The sequence below is a fragment of the Oratosquilla oratoria genome, chromosome 7 (assembly GCF_046742065.1).
Source record: "Oratosquilla oratoria isolate Oo_2021 chromosome 7, ASM4674206v1, whole genome shotgun sequence".
Taxonomy (NCBI): domain Eukaryota; kingdom Metazoa; phylum Arthropoda; class Malacostraca; order Stomatopoda; family Squillidae; genus Oratosquilla; species Oratosquilla oratoria.
This window is the reverse complement of record NC_134783.1, coordinates 23,641,160-23,663,347: the sequence shown is the minus strand read 5'-3', so window position 1 is coordinate 23,663,347 and position 22,188 is coordinate 23,641,160. Positions and strand designations below refer to the sequence as shown.

At 38.8% G+C, this 22,188-nt stretch overlaps 2 protein-coding genes across 3 annotated transcripts in view; one reads left to right on the top strand and one right to left on the bottom strand.

Moving 5' to 3' along the window:
- LOC143027004 (uncharacterized) overlaps positions 1-3,074 on the top strand; it is a 40,652-nt gene extending 37,578 nt beyond the window's left edge. For both annotated transcript variants that reach the window (XM_076187825.1, XM_076187827.1), the window contains exon 6: positions 2,669-3,074. In XM_076187825.1, the coding sequence (XP_076043940.1) occupies positions 2,669-3,071 (403 nt within the window). In that variant the 3' untranslated portion in view covers positions 3,072-3,074. The remainder of the gene's footprint in view (positions 1-2,668) is intronic.
- A 2-nt stretch (positions 3,075-3,076) lies between these two features.
- LOC143027005 (glutathione S-transferase theta-1-like) lies at positions 3,077-17,231 on the bottom strand. Its single transcript, XM_076187828.1, has 5 exons — positions 16,985-17,231; positions 16,789-16,876; positions 8,777-8,927; positions 5,356-5,536; positions 3,077-5,124 (listed from the first exon to the last, which is right to left on the bottom strand). Exons 1-5 carry the CDS (start codon positions 17,091-17,093, stop codon positions 4,970-4,972), a joined length of 684 nt encoding a protein of 227 aa, XP_076043943.1. The 5' UTR covers positions 17,094-17,231; the 3' UTR covers positions 3,077-4,969.
- Positions 17,232-22,188: the final 4,957 nt, after the last annotated feature.

Genomic DNA, 22,188 nt, shown 5'->3' with positions numbered 1-22,188 from the left:
AAATTTTCATTTTATATCTTGAGGAAATAATTCGTCTTTACCATTTTTTATTTAATACTGAAACTACAGACTGTTTCGTTTTAGCTTTGAACCTGCAATGACAGTGGTGAAATAGGACAGTCTCTCATCGAGGTGACGTTTTGTTAAAATAACTCCCGAAAGAGGGTGTTGCAGTCAGGTGTTTGACACGAGTTTATGAATGGCCGCAACGGAATTTGTACCATACCTAAAGTGAGCAACAAAGCCAACATAAAAATTCAAACTAAGATGCTGTGAACATGGGCAAATATCATAAATATTGATCATGTTTCATGGTGTTTAGGCCTATTTAAACATGAAAAATAAGATTCAATAGATACCTACCTATACCAAATATTTATATACGGTAGCCCATGCTGGCGTATTCTTTCATGTCACCATGGCTGTTCTTCTTGTTCTCACGGAACGTCATGGAGAAGTGTGCCTCCCGACTTTGTGATGGCCAACATCGTCACGTTGTGAAAAAATTACACACACAGCCGCAGAATTTTTATCGTAGGCCGTAGATAATGCGCACCCCCCATTTATAGGCCCTTCCAACGGAAAAAAGTCGCGCACTATACGCCGGAAAATACGGTACTTACTTTCGTTGGCATTTTTGCATCATCTGCGAAGTTCATATAACATTCCACACCTTCATCCATGTCATTTATATATGTGGCAAACATGATTGGAGCCAATACAAACCTTGTGGAACACCACTTATCATTTCTTCCCAGTTCAAGTGTTTGTCTCTCATTACTGCCCTCGTTTTCCTCCCAGTCAAGAAGTCTTCCAACCATTCTAGTAATTTTCCTTTGATGCTGCCTATTGATTCTATTTTTCTTTAGTTTTTTGTGGTACTTTATAAAATGCTTTTTGTAGGTCTAGAAAAGCACAGTCCACCCATCTGTCCCTTTCTTGTATTATTTCTATTGGTCTCGAATAGAAGCTGATCAGGTTTGTTGTGCATGATCTTCCTTGACTAAATCCAAATTGATTTGGATTCGGTATATATTTTTCTTCCAGATGTTTAACCCATCTACTTTTGATAACTTTTTCACATTTATTTTTGCTATTGTGCTTACGAGCGAGACCAGTCTGTAGTTGGTTGGATTTTCCTTGTTCCCTCCATTATATATTGGTACAATATTTGAATTTTTCCAGTCCTGTGGTACCTTTCCTTCTTTGAGAATTTAATTGTATATTTTGTCCATCAACTCCTCTATGCATTCTTTCAGTATCCAATTTGCAATTCTATCTGGACCGTGTGATTTTCTGACACCAAGGTTTTTTATTTGGTCTCTGATTTCCTTCTGTGTCACAGTTATTTCCTTCATTGGGGAGGTATCTCTATTTCCTCAGTTTTATGAACTTTCAATTGTGAATAGATTTGAAACGTGTTCGTAATTTCAGCCATTTCTACTCCTTCATATTCATAATTCCCTTGGTGCAGTCCTTCTATTTCTTGTTTTTTAGTTTGCCATTTGGATACCTGTAAAATAGTTTAGGTTGTTCCTTGCATTTTTCTTTATTATATCTCCTCCATAGTTTCTCTTTTAATCTCTGAGTATTTTTACATAATCATTTCTTAAATTGATATATGTTTGCCATTTACTTTTTTTTTTTTCCATCTTTTCCAAGCTTTCTCTTCTATCCTTAGCCTCACTACATTTTTTGTTGCACATGTGTGTGGGAGGACTGCAAATATATTTAACACACTGTCAACAGGCACATTACCCAACACTATTATCTAAAGGTGCAATGGTCAGTAGCTGATGTTGCCACCGTCATGTTTGTGATCCTCCCATTTGATCGCATTACAAGTCACCAATAGGACAAATATTATATAATATAGGGCAGTTTCTGTCAATCACTGGTAGGAGGAAGGGAACAAACACTAGCTCTTCAGAGTTGCACCTTCAGAAAGAGACAAGGGAGGGTGGTTTTCTTAAAGGATTTTGTTCTGCCAGGGCTTGATATTACTCAGCTAAAGCTCGTTTCATGTGTATCGACTTTTTGCCATGCAGTTGGAGACACGAGGTCATGCTATCAAATATTCATGGGTGTCTATGGATACTTCCACGTGGTCATGGGTTTGATGTGTGAAAGCATCTATAGACACCCGTGGTTATTCAAAAGCATGGCATCATGTCTCCATGAAGCATAGCAAAAGTCAGTACATATGAAATGAGCCTAAAGCCCCCGTCACACATATGCAACTCAAGCAAGTTCATTTGAGTAGAAACAACTTAGGTTACAATCTTTATTTTTCAAATCTCCAAATGTCAAATTACCTTTACAATATGTATTGAGAAGCTGAATGTCAAATTAAAAGAAGTTACATACAAATATTAGACACATTGATAAATTGTCCTTAAGGTAGTGTAGAATACTGTAAATGAAGTAGTCTTCCAGCTTTTCAAATTCACGACGTTTGACGAGAATCTTGAGTGTGTGACTGGAGATTAAGTGTTATGGAATTATACCTACCCACAGAAACACCATTGCAACTCTGCTGAAAGACATACACAGCCTTGATTAACCAGTTGAATGTGATTGCCTTTTAAGTATTTTGTGGCCAATGCCAAATGACTTTCACTGAAACTTCCACTTCTTAAAAGGCTTAAAATATTTTCTCTTCTTCCAGAATGACAACCCCTGATGGTGCCCAACTGGTGGTTGGTGATACTGACTGGCTGGATGGAATTACAGGGTCACCTTTGTTGGATATAGGAGAACCTATAGGGTCAGCTCAAACTTCTATCCTCTCCTCCTGCAGCAATGCTCTAGCTGACAATGATAACATCTTCCAGCCACCACCTCAGCTTGACCCTGTCCATGCAAATGCATTCAAGAGTAAAAGACCTTCAAGTGACGGAAAGGGCAACAGTTTAGGAGGGGCCTCCTCACAAGGTCGAAAAAGTTTGTGCTCAAGAAAGCTACGTGACAAGCTTGTTTTGGCAGCAGGCATTCAGAACGAACCTGGTCGACTATTTACACTATGGTGGGCAACAGCAGCATCAATGGCTGCCAAGTTTAAGGAGGAATAAAACACTTTAGTTTACTAAAATTTAAGAGCTTTGCCTTCAAGAGCTCAACAGTTGGAAAGTTGGTGCAACATGATCAATAGGAAGCAACCTTAATTCTGTGATTGCTTTCATCATTCATATTTTTATATTGTATGCTATACTAGCTTCATACTTTGATTGCATTTCCATTAAATGTTTATTATTGTTTCACATATGTGTGTATGCGTGTACGCGTGCAAGTTTAATTGTTGAATGAACAAATGGTTTTACATGTTGCACAGTTCATATTAACCCCTGAATCCTTTGCTTTGACGATGACTTATAGATTTTAACCTGGTTTATGCCACACCATTATATTCAGCGTAGGGGTAGACAAAATTGGGTTTGAAATCCCTGAATGAAAACTACTTTACTAAAAGGGTGAAACACTCATGATGACATTTCCAGTTTTTTGTTCTGTATAGTTATGACCAATTACAGCATTTTTTTTTTTTAATGATTAATTGTAACTTTTTTGTCATAAACCCACCCCCTTAGCTGAATAAAATCACCTAGCATTATACAGAACAAACACTGTAAAGTTTATCAATGTTCCACTCTTTTATATGGTAGTAACTCCTTTAGAGGAAGGACAGGAGAGGACAACAGAAGATAGAGATGAATGGAGAAGGGTTGTGTATAAATGAGGCTGTGATGCATGAGGGGGAGTGGGTGGGGGATGGGGGGTGAGGAAGTATGTATGAGAAAAAAATTTGACGCAGCCCGAAGGGATTTTTCCCTGTCTTCTCCTTTCCTGCATGAGGGGACGTAGAGGGGGGGTCGCTGATTTTATGAAGCGGCCTTGCTGTGGATGTGCAGTGTCTTGCGACACTGCTTCTGACCCAGGGCAGTGGACAGGATGCAGGGATGACCCTACATCCAGGAGGTGCCAAAATGGGAGGAGGGTGGAGGGGAGTGGAATATATGGGAAATGAAATAGGTGGGAGTGATTTCTATGCCTTTTTCTTTTTGGCTACCCCCCGTGTAAGGGGGAAAAAGCCTTTGGTATATGTATGTATGTATGTCACTCCTTTACATATGGGGTCACAATTATAATTGATTGAGACCTCTGACTGCATTACCTCTGACCTGAGCAAGTGTGGTGGGAGACAAGGATGACTCTTCATCCATGAGGACATAAGATCAGAGGGACAGTGACTGGATATGGGATGGGTGTTGGATGGACAAATGCTTTGAATGTGCAACCCCTGTTATAAAATGGGAAGGACCATTTGGCACATGAATGTTTGAAGTCTAGCCCCATAGCTGAATAAAATCACATGCTATTGCCCACAAAATCTAAACAGGTAGTCACTTAGTTCAAAGGGGCTAACTAAATGCTTGTAATTATGAATTTTGTTTTTCAGAAAAACAAATATTATTTATATTTAATACTGCACATCTATATCCTATTAAGACAATTTTATACACAAAAAAGGACAAATTTCTATTGGTTTCTATAAACCAGGTATTGAAACAAAAGGCTTTATATGAATGTATCATCCTGTAGTATTTTAAATGTAGATTAGCCTACCTAGATATTTTTTTCAACCTTCTTAGTACAGAAATTAGAACTTAAGAAAGTAACAATCACATATCCCAACAGCAAAAGTGCACAAATGTTCAAAATTATGGTATAAAGCACTATGCAAAGGAACTTGGTCCATATCCTAGAGACAATATAACAGCACCCTGAATGCTAGTACAGTATATATCACATAAGAGTAAATGCTGGTTTGTATGATATGACAGCCTTTGAAAATTATACAAATATAGGATACATCATTATTTCTTACAGCCTGTACCAAAGCTCAGCTCATGTTAATACAAACTACCAACAAATATACTTACATAAAAACCTAATCTTTGCCTATTTTTTGTTACATCTTTGAAGGAACCTGCCCTTTAAACATATTTGTTACTTTGTAAACCATAAAGTGTGCTTCATCATATTCTGGTTGGAGCTTCTCCTTCACCCGATCAAACCAGTCATTCAATACAGGTCTCCCCTGGCGTACATCATAACCTCCCATGCCTACAGAAAAATGAAATATTTATGATTTCTGCATACAAAATCCAGTAGGATAATTTAATTCTATGCTCATTACATGAAAGTTTCAAAGAGGAAGCTTAAAATTTAACTAACTTCTCACACCAGTTAATCTGAATAGGTGGTATCCATTACTGCTATGAACATTTAATAGTATTCATTACTGCTGAATGAAGCAATTTATCATGGAAATGAATACATGAAACTCCTACTTACTGGGTTGTTCCAACTCACAAGCTGCAAGAAGGTCAGCTAGAGTTATTTGATCACCAGCAATAAATAGACGATCTTTTAACCAAATATTTTCCAGCTGATCCAAGACCGTTTCCATACGGCCCTGGAAGTGCCGAACCTTCCCTTCATTTACTTCTGCTCCAGTCATCAAAGGAATGAGGAACTGTAAAAAAAGGTGATATTGCAGAAGATATCTTAAGTTAATAATTTATTCAATTAATGGTAGGGAGGTGCTTAGAGTAAACTGATTAAATGAGAAAGAAAAGGAGAAGTACAAGAAGAGTGGGAGGGAGTGAAGGAAAGAGTAGAACTAGGAGTGGAGGAATGGGGATGGTTCAAGGAGGGAGACACAAGGTGTGCAAAGATGGTGTGTGGAACAAGGAGGATGGGAGGAAATAGAGGGAAAGGTAGTGAGTGGTGAGATGATGAAGCAAAGAAGATTGTAGAAGAGAAGAAATGAGCATTCACATTTTGGTTACAAAATAGGACAAGAGAATCATATTAGAGGTACAAAGAAAAGAGAAGTAAAGCATAAGATCAAGGAGGCAAAAAGGAGAGCAAATATGAAATGAGGTAAGAGTAGGACAGAATTTTTTGAAAGTAATAAAAAGATGTTTTGGAAGGAAATTAGGAGAGGAAAGGGAGGTGAATCAAGAAGGAAAAGGTAAAAGGTGCAAATGGAGAGATGATAATGGTAGAGAGAAAGATGGTCAGAGTATTTTAGGGAGTTGTTAAATGTGAAGAAGGATAGGGAAGAAAAGGTAATTGCAATGGGAAGTGCTAAGAAAATGAGTGATGAATGAGGAAAATGGAGGAGAAATATGAAAAGATGAGGTGGAAGCAGTTATTAAAATGATGAGAACAGGTAAGGTACCTGGGTTAGATGGGTGTCATGCGGAATGTCTAAAAAGGGGAGGTACAGTGAAGGTGGACTGGCAGGTGAGGTTGTTTAATGTTTGTCTAAAAGAGGATAAGGTGTCGGAGGACTAAGGAGTGCTTGTATAGTTCTGCTCTGTGAGGGAAAAGGGGACAAGTGTGTAGTAGGTTCAAATGGATCAGCTTCGTGAGTGTAGTTGGGAATGCTTATGGGAGGATTTTGATTAAGAGAGGAACAGAGGTAGTAATTGGTGAGGAACTGTGGGTTTACGAAAGGTAGGGGTTGTGCGGAGCAGATTTTTATTGTAAGGCAGATATGCAAGAAAGATTTACGAAAAGGTAAGGATGTTTTTTTGAGCCATTACGGATTTGGTAAAAGCTTATGACAGGGTAGAGAGGAAGGCACTGTGGGAGGTATTGCAGATATATGGAATAGGAAGAATGCTGTTAAAAACAATCAAGAGTTTTTACAAGAAGAGTAGAACCTGTGTTAGAATAAGAAATGGAGAGCGTGAGTGATTTGAGGTTAAGGTGGGACTTGGCCAGGGATTTGTCATGTCACCATGGCTGTTCAATTTATACATGGATGGGGTGGTGCAAGAGGTAAATGCAAGGGTAATGGGCCAAGGATTGGACATGATTAAAAGAAAATGTAGAAAAATGGGAGATAAGCCAGTTGTTATTTGCTGACGACACTGCGATTGTAGTAAGATCAGAGGAGGCATTAAGAAGATAGTGACAGAGTTTGGGAAGGTATGCAAAAGAAAGAAGTTAAAGATAAATGTGGGTAAAAGTAAGGTGATGAGATGTACAAGGGGAGAGGATGGCAATAAATTGGAAGTAAATATTAAGGGAGAGAGACTGAAGGAAGTGGATAGCTTTAGGTACTTAGGGGTGAATGTGGTGGGAAAGGGAGGAGTGGAGGTGGAGGTAGAATGTAGATTGAGAGAAGTAAATGCCTTAGAGACTAAAAGATGTAATGACAAATATACCTTTGAGGATGGATTCTAAGAAGAGTTTGTATGAAGGGGTGATTGTGCCAACAACACTGTATGGGGGAGAAACATGGAACATAAGATAGGAAGCAAGAGTTTAAATGTGTTTGAGATGAAAAGCCTGAGAAGTATGGCAGGGGCTACAAGGCTGGATAGAGTGAGAAATGAGGAGGAGAACAGGGGTGGAAAGGGAGTTAGGAGATAGGGTTGATGAAAGAGTATTGGGATGGTTTGGACACATGGAAAGAATGAGTGAAGAAAAATTAGTAAAAGAGGTGTGGAAGGCAGAGGTGGGAGTGAATATGAGGGGGCAACCAAGGATGAGATGGACAGATGGGGTAAAAATGACACTGGGAAAGAGAGGAATATCTGTTGAGGAAGGAAGGGAAGAGACAGAAGATAGGGGTGAGTGGAGAATGGTTGTGTATGGATGATGTTGTGATGCATGGAACTGGGTGGGGGGTGAGGGAGTATGTGTGAATGATATTTTGATGCAGCCCAAAGGGAATTTCTCCCCATCCTCTTTTTTTCTGCATGAACAGACAAAGAGGGGGGGGGGGGTGATTAAATGAATCAGCCATACTGTGGATGTGCTGTGTTTTGCCACATTGCTTCTGACCCAGGGCAGTGGGCAAGATGTAGGGATGAGCTGTCACCCAGGAGCCAAGAAAAGAGGAAGGGAGGGGTGGGAATGGGTGTGGAGTATGTAGGGATGAAATGGGTGGGAGTGGATTTATGCCTTTGACTTTGGCTACCTCACTTGTAAGGGGAAAGAGGCCCTTGGTATATGCATGTATATAATTTTGACTTACCAGTATATACATATAGGTTATGAGAGGGTGATAGACAAAAGTGTTTGAGAAATGTGGTGGGGGTTACAAGAATGAACAGAGTGAGAAATAAGGAGGTGAGGGGAGAGTGGGGGTGGAAAGGGAGCTGGCAGATGTGACTTATATAAGAATACTGGGATGGTTTAGGCACATGGAAAGAATGACCAATGAAAACTAACAAAAAAATGTGTGAAAGCAGAGGTGGATGAACCTGAGGGGAAGCTCGAGAATGAAGATGGATGTGGTGAAGGGGTCCCGGAGTGAAATGAGAACATATGCTGAGTAGGGAAGGGACAAGGCAAGAGATGAGTGGATAATCAGGTGTGAATGGACTATACACTGACATAGCACAAAGGGGATTTCTCCTTATCTTCTTTATATTTGCATGAGCAGAAACAAATGAGAACATCCCATTAAGCCATGTCATCCTTTCATTCACAATGTCACCTTATTCACTCCATCTTTTGCACTCTTTCTTCCCTGCTTAACAGATATTCCATGAGCATCCAAAGCCTTCTCTACTACATCTCATTCTTAATTGTCCTCTCAAGCTCACTCCAACTTATGCTTTCTACAATTTCTTTAGTCCTTTTCTGTTCATCTACATTTTTCCATTAATAAAATTTTGTCAAAGAAAATAATAATATCAAGTTTGTTTTTCTGGCTAATCATCTGTTCATGCTCTGTCAGCCATGATATTACCTTGTGTTGAAAGAACATGGCACAGTTTAGCCTGGTGTTGCCATGCTGCCAAGCTAAGTATTCATCTACACGGGCCTGGAGCTTGGAGTCTTTAGGGTACCAATGATCTGGGACTGGAAACTCCCGACACAAGTAGCGAAGGATTGCCACACTGCATGAAATATATTATGCATAATGGGCTATATAAAATTTCAACTTCATCTGGTTATAGGTCATATAGGCAAGTATGTTTCTGCAAGATAGACATAAGTACAACTTACACATTTAAATGTCACATTTTTTTTCCAATATTTCAAGAATCATTAAAAGATTTTCAGATTTTTCAATAGTACACTGACACATGGGGAAGGAATCTCCAAATTAAAAGGGAAAAGAGAGATTTATGAAGAAGCATAAACTAAAGTGAAATAATAAACACAGTTTTCACTCAGGAAAATTAATTGTGGAGGAGAAGGGAGAGTTAAAATATATACACTCAGAAGAAGGAAATTCATCAACTACTGGGGACACCAGATGTAAGGAAAGTTCCAGGTCTTGATAGGATCTCAAACTGGATGCCTAAGGAATACAAAGAACAACTGGTAGACAAGTTCATAACAAAATTAAGATTTGAGGAGAGGATAGTGCCCCAGGATTGGAAGAGGGCTAATGTTGTGTCAGTTCATAAGGAAGTAAGGAGAAGCCCTTAAATTACAAACCAGTGACCAGCATGATCGCTAAATTGTGAGGGGACTGTGAAAGAATATTTTGGCAGACAACCAATTTAGTTTCAGAAATGCAAGATAATGTGTACTGAATTTGTTCAATTTTTATTCAAGGCAGTTGATGCACTGCAAGTAAGTTAGAGAGGAGAGGGATGGTCTGTATGCATCTCGTTTTGTGGAAAGTATTTGAGATAGCTCAAAAATAATCAAGAAGAAATTCAAGCACACTGGAGGATTTACAAGAACCCTCATGGAATGAATGAGTGATTTTTTGAAAGATCAGAACACAAGAACCAGTGAAGGATAAGATGTTAGGTTGAATAAATTAGTTGAGCCCCACAAGGGTCAGTACTTACACCCATAATGTTCTTGACTTCTATAAAATGACATGATAGAAGGAACAAGCTACACTAACCTATTTGTAGATGATGTTCACTTTATGAGAGGAATAGAAAATGAAGACTAAATTGCTACATAGAAGATATAGACAAAATATGACAAAAGTCACATGTGAACATTAACTTCATTTCCAAATAATACAAGAAAATTAACACTGATGCCAAAAATGAAAGTACTGTAAAGTGACAAAAGTGCAATGGGACCATTAATGATTATATTTATTTAATGGAAAATGGAACTGTTCCAATAGCAAAGTAATAGAATCTGGAAAAGTTGGTCATGAATAATTTGTCATCCAACTATCACATCCGCAAGATTGTTGGTGAGGCATACAAGTTGTTGTTGAATTTAAAAGTGACTTTTCTCTACATGTATGGAAAGATGATAAAAAATGCCGATAACTTCATCTACCCTAGATTATAATAAGTAGCAACGGTAAGTCCCCACAAAAGCAATGAATATAAAGAAAATAAAAATAATATGAACAGCAGCAACTAAAATAGTCTTCAGCCTTACAAACACACCATAAAAAGAATGTTTAAGAATAGTGGACCTGCTATCACTTAAAGAAAGAGTAAAGTGACAATTGTAATATTCAAAGAGAAATGGATAAAGCTGAGAGAGATCTTGGTTTGTGATGGGAGGGCATCGGGAGGTCATGGGAAAAAATAATGACTATATGTTTGAAAAAAAAAAAATCTTAAATGAGAAATGGCCCAGTCAAAAGTCATAAAAAAATTTAAGGCTAAATCTGATCAACAGAAACAAGGAGATGGGACCCTAACTGCATAATTTGTTTATACACATTACAATTAAGCAAATACATTAAAAAATATGACCTAAATGGAGTTAGTGGATGGATTGGGGAAAAGGGGTGTTGAGCAAGAGGGGGATATCTGTTGAGGAAGTGAGAAGGCAGAAGATAGGGTGAGTGGAGAATGGTTGTGAATGAATGCTGTTGTTGTTGTTGTTGTCGTTCCCTAGACTGTCTGTCCGAGCAGTCCCGTCTCCCCAAGGAAGGCCACAGCCGAAACTGGGTTTTCCCACAAATCCTTTATAGAGTGTATGTTGTGTTGTTTGCGTGCATGATTGTGTATAATGCAGTCTTCCATTATGTGTTGTATGGTATGGGGTGAAGTGTTACATCCTGGGCAGCTGTTCACAACACGGTCGTCCAGCCTCTTCTGGTAGCTTAGAAGTGCTGGGTGGTGACCGCATCGCAGTCTGGCCAAGTGGACTCTGTCCTTTCGTGGGAGAGAGGATTCAGAAGGGTGGATATCAGGGGGTCTGGCATGCAGCAGTGTGTTGTCTTTCAGTGTGTTAATGGAGCGGTGAGTGATATGATTATGAATATGTTTCCGGAGGCTGGTATTTGGTGGTTGTGGAGGAAGAGAAGAGAGTATCTGTGTGTAATAAAGGTCTTTGGGTGTAGTTTTAATGTTTCTTGGTGTGTGTGGGTGTTCTGCTATGTAGTGTAGCGGGTGTGATGTGTTTGTGGTGGCTGCAGCAAGTGTTTGTGTGCCTCTCATGTCGAGGTGGTCCTCGACTTTGAGGACTTTTGTTTCATGGTGTAAATGGTCTGTAGGTGATGTATTTGTGCAGCCTGTAATTGTTTTTAGGGCTTTGTTTTGTATGATTTGAAGAGTGTTGTGGTGTGTCTCACTGAGATTAGGAGCCCATGCAGGACTCGCATAATTCATCACTGAGCGTATGCATTGTTTGTATATTGGTATGAATGCTGTTGTGATGCATGGAGGGGAGTGTGGGAGTATGTGTGAATATTTTGATGCAAACCAACAGGAATTCTCCCTGTCTTCTCTTTTTCTGCATGAGGGGCCAGAGGGGGGGGGGGGATTGTCGATTAAATGAAGCAACGTTGCTGTGGATGTGTTTTGTCTTGTTGCATTGCTTCTGACCCAGAGCAATGAGCAAGAGGTAGGGATGACCTATCATCCAGGAGGAGCTAAGGAAAGAAGGAGGGAGGGATGGTGAATGGGACCAAAGTATGTGGGGATGAAATGGGTAGGAGTAGATTTATGCCATTGACTTTGGCTACCCCCTTGTTAGGGGGAAGAAGCCCTTGGAATAAATATGTATGTATGTATGTATGTAAATATGTCTGGGGACATGCCATCTTACATATCATGAGAAGTGCATGTAAAATTTCTTTGATATGTTGGAATGGCTGTGGATATATATACAGTATATATACCGTACAGTATATATATATATATATATATATATATATATATATATATATATATATATATATATATATATATATATATATATATATATATATATATTCTATAATAAAGTAGTGTTTCTGTCTGTTTGTTTATGAACTCCAAGGGTTCTGCAGATAGACCCCCATAACCATATATATTCTGATACCCTATCCCTCCAGGTACTTGGTTAACTATATTTCATTTCAAATTTTTTTTTTTTATTTTGGTTAGGGTTAAGGGTTAAATTTAGGTGGGGTATGGTTAGCTCAGTGATTATTCATGAACTACTCATAGGTTTTGGCAGATAGAACCCTTATAACCATATATATTCTGAAACCCTATAACCCAAGGTACTTGGATAACTATCTTTCGTTTGTCTGTCTGTTTGTTTGTTTACGAACTCCTCTGGGTTTTGGGGAAAGACCTCCATAATCATATATATTCTGATACCCTATCCCTCCAGGTACTTGGGTAACTATATTTCATTAAAAAAAAAAAAAAAATTGGTTAGGGTTAAGGGTTAAAGTTAGGTGGGGTATGGTTACGTTAGAGATTATTCACGAACTCCTCCAAGGTTTTTGCAGACAGACTCCTATTACTATATATATTCTGAAAGCTTATAACCCAAGGTACTTGGATTACTATCTTACATTTGTCTGTCAGTTTGTTTGTTCACGAACTCCTAGGGTTTTGGAGATAGACCCCCATTACCATATATATTCTGATATCCTATCACTCCAGGTACTTGGATAACTATATTTTACAAAGGATTACAAAGGCAGAGCATGCCAACAGGAGACCTTTTGGTCCATATCTAGGTCGGATGCGAAAAAATCATAATAATGATAAATGAATGAATAAAAACTATAATAATGTAAATAATAAATAAAAATAAATAAATGCATAGGTATAGTTAGATAATAAACAGGTAAACAGTAAATAATAATAAATTGACATAACTAATAATCAATGAGATAAAATAATAATAAACAAACAGACAAATGATAACAAAACAAACAAATAATATAAGATAAATGATAGTCATTACAGCATCATGCTTAGGTGTATATCTGAATGATTCTTAAAGCTTCAAACTGAACTACATTGCACTGCCTCTGCAGGAAGTTTATTCCATTCATTAACAACACGGTTGGCGAAGTTGTTTCTACCCACTTCCAAATTAAATCTATTTCCGGACAGTTTGAGACCATTGTTTCTTGTCTGATTCTCATTCAGTGTGAAAATTTTGTCACTTTAGATGTCAATTCCCTTTAGAATCTTAAAGACCTGTATCAAGTCACCTCTGAGTCTACGCTTTTTTAGGGAAAACAGATTCATATGTTTTAGTCGATTTTTGCATGATCTATTTTCTATATTTGGAATTCGTTTAAAAAAAAAAAAATACATAAAATAATTTTGGTCAGGGTTATGGGTTAAAGTTGGTGGGGTATGGTTAGGTTAGGGATTATTCATAAACTCGCAGCAACGCACGGGTAATTTGGCTAGTATATATATATATATATATATATATATATGTATATATATAATGTATATATATATTATATATATATATATATACACATATATATACATATCCATACATATATATACATATACATACATATATACATATATGTACATATACATATATATACCAAGGATAGTAGTCCTTGGTGTATATATATATATATATATAAATATATATATATATGATATATATATGTATATATATATGTAGATATATATATATATATATATATATCATATCTATATATATTATATATATATACATATACATATATAATCTTAAATTTGAGAATAATTGTCATCCCATGGGGAAAAAAAATGAAAATTCAGTCACCTCACACTTATCTTTCTTTTAATATCTAATCTCTTATCATATTTTTTGTCTGCTAGGCTGTAACTGGCCTAACCTGAAAGAGACTGGGTAGCTGCCAAAATATTCTATGTTATACAACGTAGCTGGGAAAAATGATGGGTGGTGGTCATGCAAGCTGGACAACAAACCTTCCCATTTTTAAGAACCCATCAACTCCCTCACCTCTATCTATAGTATATATAAATGATAAAGACCATGGACTACTACTACTACTACATCTACTGTTTCCAAATTTGCTGATGATACAAAACTGTGCGGTATGGCAAATGATCACTTGAACCAATTAGATATTCAAGAAGATTTAGATAAACTACAGCAATGGTCTGAAAAGTGGCAAATGAAATTTAACACAAGTAAATGTAAGGTAATGCACATAGGTAGAAATAGCAGTAAGTAAGATTACAAGTTATTTGGAAATTCGTTAACAAAAGTGAATAGTGAAAAGTATCTCGGCATAATTATCAGTAACGATCTCAAATCATCCAAGCAGTGTATTTCAACCTCTGAGAAAGCAAATAAGATTATAGGACTGATTGCACGATCTTTTGACTTCAAAAGCCCATCACTCGTTAACAAGCTATAAAAATCGTTAGTTCGTCCACATTTGGAATATTCTGTTTCCGTATGGTCACCGAATGTCATTAAAGACATTGACAGACTGGAAAAAGTACAACGGCAAGCCACAAAACTGATTCCAAATATCAAAAATAAATCATACGAAAATAGACTAAAATTTATGAATCTGTCTTCCTAAAAAAGTGTAGACTCAGAGGTGACTTGATACAGGTCTTTAAATCTCGAAAGGGAATTGACATCAAAAGTGACAAAATTTTCACACTGAATGAGAATCAGACAAGAAACAATGGACTCAAACTGTCCGGAAATAGATTCAATTTGGAAGTGGGTAGAAACAACTTCGCCAACCGTGTAGTTAATGAATGGAATAAACTTCCTGCAGAGGCAGTGCAATGTAGTTCAGTTCGAAGCTTTAAGAATCATTTAGATAAACACCTAAGCAAGATGCTGTAATGATTATCATTTATTTGATTTTTTTTTTATCATTTGTCTGATTCTCATTTATTATTAGTTATATGTCAATTTATTATTATTTACTATTTAGCTGTTTGTTTATTATTTAACTATACTGATGCATTTCTTTATGTATTTTATTATTTACATTATTACAGTTTTTATTTATTCATTTATTTATTTATCATTATTATGATTTTTTTCGCATCCGACCTAGATATGGACCAAAAGAACTCCTGTCAGCATGCTCCACCTTTGTAATTCAGAGATGCAGCCTTGAGAGCATGACACTCATTCTCTGGACTGAGCCCAAGATCTATATCAACTTCAACTATATTTCTTACACCTTTTCACACAAGGAGAGTTTACAACAGGCAACTACTACTGCCTCCGACCACTTTCAGCTGGTGATGGCAACAGTCCCACACTCATACAATACAAATAACAGGCCAAATTTTCCTCCCAAAGAGATCTGTGGGAGGGGTTGAGGACTGTTGCCAGCCACTGTGGGGTTGTGGGTTTTCACATAGTGTAACTCAAGGCACCAATTATTATCATTACATTGTAGCTAGGTTACATCATGTGTGGGTGGTCACTGAAGGCAACTGAGGTATAATTGATAAACAAGCCTACCCAGCAAGCAGGTCCCAGATTCAAGCCCTGGGTAGTGCCAGCCCTTACCTCTAACATGATGCAATAAATAAAATGCTACGGCATTGTACACACCAAGACTGGCCTTGTGGTGGGGACCTATGTTGGGAGATGTGCAGGTGGTCACTGGAGGTGACTGTGGTATAATCAGTAAGCAACATGTCTATCTAGGGTCTTAGGTTTGACCCCTGGACAGTGCTAGCTTTTCAGTGACATCCCCTACCTCTAAGCTATCATGTTAGTTTTGGTGATGTTAGATAAGGTTTGGTTTGATTAGGTTTAGATTAGAGTAGGTTAGGTTTGGTAGTCTTCTCTATTTCTATTTACATCTCTATTCATGCATGAGGAGATAAGGAGGGAGAGTTGCCATATAAATGAAATGGTGAGGATAAACAAACTTCGGCTGTTGAGCCATGCTGTGGATGTGTGGTCTTGCTGTATTGCTTCTGACCTGGGAACGAAAGAGGGATGGCTCTTCATTCACACAGAGGAATCAAATGTGTGATGAATGAGAGTGGGATGGGTGGGAGGTGGGTGCATGCCTAGGCTGGCTACCTCCCTTATAAAGGAGAAGAGGCTTTTTGGTATATAGATATGCAAATAAATAGGTTTGGTAGTACATGATAACTAAATCCAATCTAGATAGACTGCATAGGGATGTGGTCAGTTCTTGAGCCTTAATGGGTTCTATTTCAGTATCATGCAAACATATTTTTCATGACTTTCTTTTTGCATTTGATAGACCTACTTTTTCTATATAATGGCTATGTTGGGTTAGGTTAGGTTATATAGTAAGAATAGTATAATACACAAATTAGCAAACTGCTGTAGTGTGACATTATATCACATTACAAATACAAGGGTTCTACTCAGAGTACTATGTATGCTGCCACCATAACACAAAGCTTCAATGTCTACTTGATGCATTTTTTTCTTCCCATGAAAGATATGAAGGGTAGATCTGTGAACACAGCAGACTGAACTTCAAGGCAAAAAAGGACTTCTTCAATTTTGCAGTCTGTTAAACAAAAAGTTGCTTTCCGATGGATTTCAATGACAAATACGACTTCAAAAACAATTACGTGGACAATTAAATGTTACCTTTCTGTAAGTTTGAAACCTCCATGGTCAATAGTTGGTACTAACTGGAAGGGATTGATTTTAGTATATTCTTCTCCGCGGTGTTCACCTAAAAAAAGAGCCACTTTTCAATATATGCAGAATCATATAGTGTCATCCCTTCAGCAAACAGAAACAATCAGATAAATGTGACAAAAACAAGTCCTCTAAATAGTACCTTTCCTAAGAGCTACTGGGCATTCCTGGAAGGGAATTTTCGTTTTCTTTAAAAATATATACACAGCACGAGAGGGTTGAGACATAAGATCATAATATGCCTTCAACATATCTGCGACTTTCAGTTGATCTCGTGTAACCACCTCAGGAATACTAAACTATACTGTTATCGTCAATCGGTTGTGAACGACCTTTATACTTTTCATGGGTCCGTGCCCGACGGGCCAGCTGTTGCCCGCAGGGACATTCAGCTTGTCCCGCGAAATCTGACCAAGTTTACCTATTTCAAGTGCATGGGAGGTAGAGACTGGTTATCTTTGGGCTCCCATCTCTTAGTATTTCTTGCATGTGGCTTGGCTTTTAGATGTAATGTACAACATCTTTCTTTTCTAAACACAATGTTTTTTTGGGGTTTTATCGCGCGGGGGTAATGCCAAAGGAGGGGATAGGTTCCTATGCGACTTGTGAATGGATAATCTATGTATCGCTCACAGATGCAGTGATTAGCTGAGCTAATATGAGCAAAACTATAACAATGTTTACGTGTCATATGTGTACTGACTGGCATTACTCATGACGGTCTCTGGTCCCCTTAACCCCCTACGTATGTTGTCTGTGTAACTTGGTATAGAAAAACAGTATAATGAGGACCACAATGGAAATAAGCGTACATGCTTTTTTGTGTTATCCTCGGCAATTTGCAATAATTATTTCGAACCATGTGTTCTTGTCATTATCTGCATTTCATGTGTACTGATTCTTTGCCAAATTAATTTAGTATTATTAATATATAAGGGTGTCAGTGACTCAGTGTGGCAGTGTTTGAGGGTCATGAACTAACATAGTCTACTTTTTTTCTCCCACAAACACATCTCGCACGTCGAGTAAGGTCTTGGACGGCTAGACATCTTCCTCTCTCCTCTCGTCCAAGTCTCCTCCTCCCCCTCCTCCTTCGCCTCCTCCCTGCTCTTCCCTCCTTCGTATTATTCTCTTTTCGATTTCTTTTCCGAACTTTTAATCATCCTGACTTCACTGCTCATCGTGGTATGGGCGGAAAGGAATATAAGGATAAACTTGGCACAGAGAAGTGATCTTACATGACTTATCTAAATCACCTAGTGGGGCTAAAGTTGTTGTTGCGAGTACGCGTTTTTAAGTGTCTCCAGTTCAAGAGTTCGCAATTGGTGTTTCGTATCCTGCCGTGAATAGTGTATACACGTGAAAATTTACGACATGGCGTCAGGGATGACCGGCATGCTTTTAGCCCTACTGGGAGCGGTCTTGCTGATCAACGTAGCTGCAAGTGGTCAACATTCATATGTTGCAGTAGGCATTCCTGGTTACCCTCCGCTCCTCTTTATCATTTTGGTGAGAAACAAAATCTCAAGGATCTCTTTTAACCACCATACTCTCTGCCAGTTCCTTCCCCCGCCTGCCTCAACAATAGAAATCAGAAAGTGGCGTAGGATTCGTTTAGTTAAACAAAGGGAAGTTCTCATGTAACACCACACTCTGTTGGTGTTTGGGTCGCTTGCTGACCCCTCACCGCCGATACTATCCGCCTCTATTGACGTCAGTCTTGCGCACTTGTCATCCATTCTTCCGCATTCTCCGTCCCAGTATTTCTTGGGTCTTGTTTGATGTTATCCATCCATCTTCTTCTGGTTCTTCTTACTGATCTTCTTCCACCGATGATTCTTTCCGTCATGACCTTTCTTGGGATTCTGTCCATTTCCATTCGGGCGACATGACCAGCCCATTGCATTCGTCTTGTCTTTATTGTACTTACGATGCTTCCTTCATCTGCCAACTCTCTCAATTCATGGTTGTGTTGCCGTCTCCATGCTTGTTCATCTACATCATACACTGGGCCAAATATCCTCCTAAGGACTTTATTTTCAAAGACAGATAAGGAGTGTTCCATTCTCTTTGTGAGACTCCATGTTTCACATCCATACAGCAAAACTGGTTTAATAATGGTGTAGACTTTCATTTTTTTTTTTTTTTTTTTTTTTTTTTTTTTAGATATGTTCGCTCATCCCAGGACTTTTTGGAAACTGTAGAAACATCGATCGGCTGATGCTATTCTGCTTTTAATTTCTGTTTCCATATTATCATCATCATCAACTATAGATCCAAGGTATTTAAATCTTCTGCACACCCCATACCTGATATTATCTATTTCTAATTGTTCCTCTCTACTAACGTCCTTTTCCATTCGAATTAGCTCTGTTTTTGCATTGTTCACCTGTAATCCCATTCTTTTTTGCTTTTTGTTTCTCATATAACACCGAAGAGAAAAATCAACAATTCAAAAGCTTCTGGTATCCTACGCCCTCCTTCTCTGTGGTGATATACATCCCTGTCCTGGCCCAGCTGCAATGAGAGTCCCAAAACACCCATGCGTAAACTGTCTAAAAGGGGTCCGTCGCAACAGTAGAACCATCAGCTGCAGGTCATGTGGGGAGTGGACTCATATCAAGTGTTGTGGAATTTCTCTTGAAAACTACAATGCTGCCTTGGTGAACGAGGACATTCTCCACTTCACTTGCAATGGGTGTACACTCAAAGAACTAGCAGTACCAGACCCTCTCCCCCCATGTTCGATGGTGAGGATAACCCTATACCTGTTAACCCCGATCACTGTGCCTCGCCTCAGTCAACACCCGGGGATGATTTCAACTGCTTCAACAAGCGAGGTCTCCACTTCGTGCACTTAAATGCCAGAAACCTTCTACCTAAGATAGACGATTTCCGTCTACTAGCGCGGCGGACCATGGCAGCAGTCATCGGTGTCACCAAAACTTGACTAGACAGTACCATCTCCGACTCAGAAAATGCGATACCGGGTTATATTGTTGTGCGTAATGATAAAAAGAGGACCGAAGGAGGGGTATGTACTTTCATTTGCAATAAGTTAGCATTCAACCCCCGTACAGTCCTTATAAGTAACGAGGGCCTCGAAGCTGTGTGGATTGAAATACTGTTACCTAAATCGCATCCCATCTTATGTGGGGTCTGTTGCATGGCCAAAAAATTATTATCCTAGGTGATTTTAATACGAATCTGGCAAGTACAAACAATAACCTTATTAAGGCAATGAGGGACTTGCTAAAATCTCATGGCCTTACACAACTGATTGACGAGCCTACTAGAATAACAGGTACATCCAGGTCCATCATAGATCTTATTCTGGTTTCCGATTGTAATAAGATTACGCAGGCTAGTGCTTGTGATTATGGTCTTAGTGACCACAAGCTCATATATTGTACTAGGAAAGCTAGGAAGACGATTTACAACAAGTGAAGCTTCGTTCCATGAAGCATTACTTCCATGAAGCATTACTTACGAGAACATTTTGTAGATAAACTGGGTAGGACAGACTGTCGCCAGTACTAAATTGTACGGATGTTTATGAGGCCTGGTCTAATTTTAAGTACACATTTCTTACTATTATTGACAGAGTAGCGCCTCTCAAAGAGATACGAATAAAACAGAGGACGGAACCATGGATGACAAACGAAGTACTGGGTTTAATCAGAGACATACAGATTTATTGTAAGATTTAGGAAAAGTAGAAAACAGGAGGACTATAATGGCTTTCTGTACTATAGGAAACAGGTGAAATATTGGAAGGAAAAAGCCAAAGCTGATTATTGTTACATTGTACTAACATGGTGAACCAGAACAAACACGATCCAAAGAAGGCAAACTCTGAAGACCCTAGAAGTTCACACTAAGCCTAGTAATAAAACAGACAGGATAGGACTCATGATAAACGGCGAGTCTAACTCTGATAGGAACACCATAGCCAACCACTTCACGTGTGTGGCCGGCCAAATGGAAACGTAACCGAAGACTGATAAAATATTTTTTTTTATTTACTATAAATTTGAAAAGGATCATACATCCTGGAAGCGCAATCGGAAGCGTACAGGTCTCGTAACTTCCTAGGCACGGGTTCAAGTCCTTCTCCTCGATTACTGGTAGTGACTCGTACCTGCCCTAACAGACCAAGCGCATAATGCAAAGGTGAAGGCTTCGGCCGTAAAATCCACGTCCACAGGCGTAAGTTTCTCACCACTTTCTTCATAAACCCTGAGAGAGAGAGGGAGAGAGTGTGTGTGTGTGTGTGTGTGTGTGTGTGTGTATGTGTGTGTGTGCGCGCGCGCGTGTGCGTGTATGTGTATTCACCTTGGTCTTTGGATCACGTGTTGGACTAGTGATCGACAGCTATTTCCCTCCTGGAAGAGAGCTCAGAGCTCGTATGACCGATCTATGGGTAATGCTATGACCTTTCACACACACACCCAACTCCCCGCCCACAAGAGTCAGAGTAACGACCCGAAGCACAGCGATACCGAAATAATTTCGGCCCTGGGCAGGATTCGAACTGGGTACTGCGAGCACGCACCGTACTTCCCAGTCCAGCGCTCTACCACCGCGCCACCGAGTCGTGTGTGTGGGGGTAGGGGTGGAGGTTGCAGGATGAAGGATGGATTGAATCCGCCAGATGAATGATATGAGCAACCACGGAACATGCACGCGGTGAGGCGTTAATTTTGCTCCACGACAGGAAAGGGAAACAATGAGTAGCCCGGACACTTGGGCCTGCGTCATGAAAGACAAGATGGGTAATCTGACCAGCGTCAACTCAAAATGTTTCTACACACATTTCAAACGATATGATATCAAATTATTACCCTCGAAACGTTGAACGTTGCCACAATGAAGGTCTCTCAAAATGACTTCACATTAATATATACAAGTGATTTAGGGATCATATCAGATCTATTTTACATAAACTTAGACCACATTAGATCATTTTGGGGATCTTTCGTCAAGCACAGAGGAAGAATAAAGTAAAAAAAAAAAAAAAATCATAACCTGTAAAAAGTGGAGAACGCTGGAACGTGACAGCTCATGAAAAAACGCGAACCCTGAATTTCAATAAAATGTAAGCAACACTCTGTCCTGGTCTTATTTAAAAGAGTAACATTTCATAGGAGTAATAATTCCGAGATAAATCTCAAAGGAGTGACACGAAGATCACCGGCTATATCTTCCGTTCCATCCTTACCACACCCAATATGGCACCGGACATCATACCTTTAAGAAAACTGTTAGGCATGAGTAATAAATATCTCGGTTACGTAAATTAGGTAGGATGACAACTATTAAATCAAAGTTATTATCGTTATATTG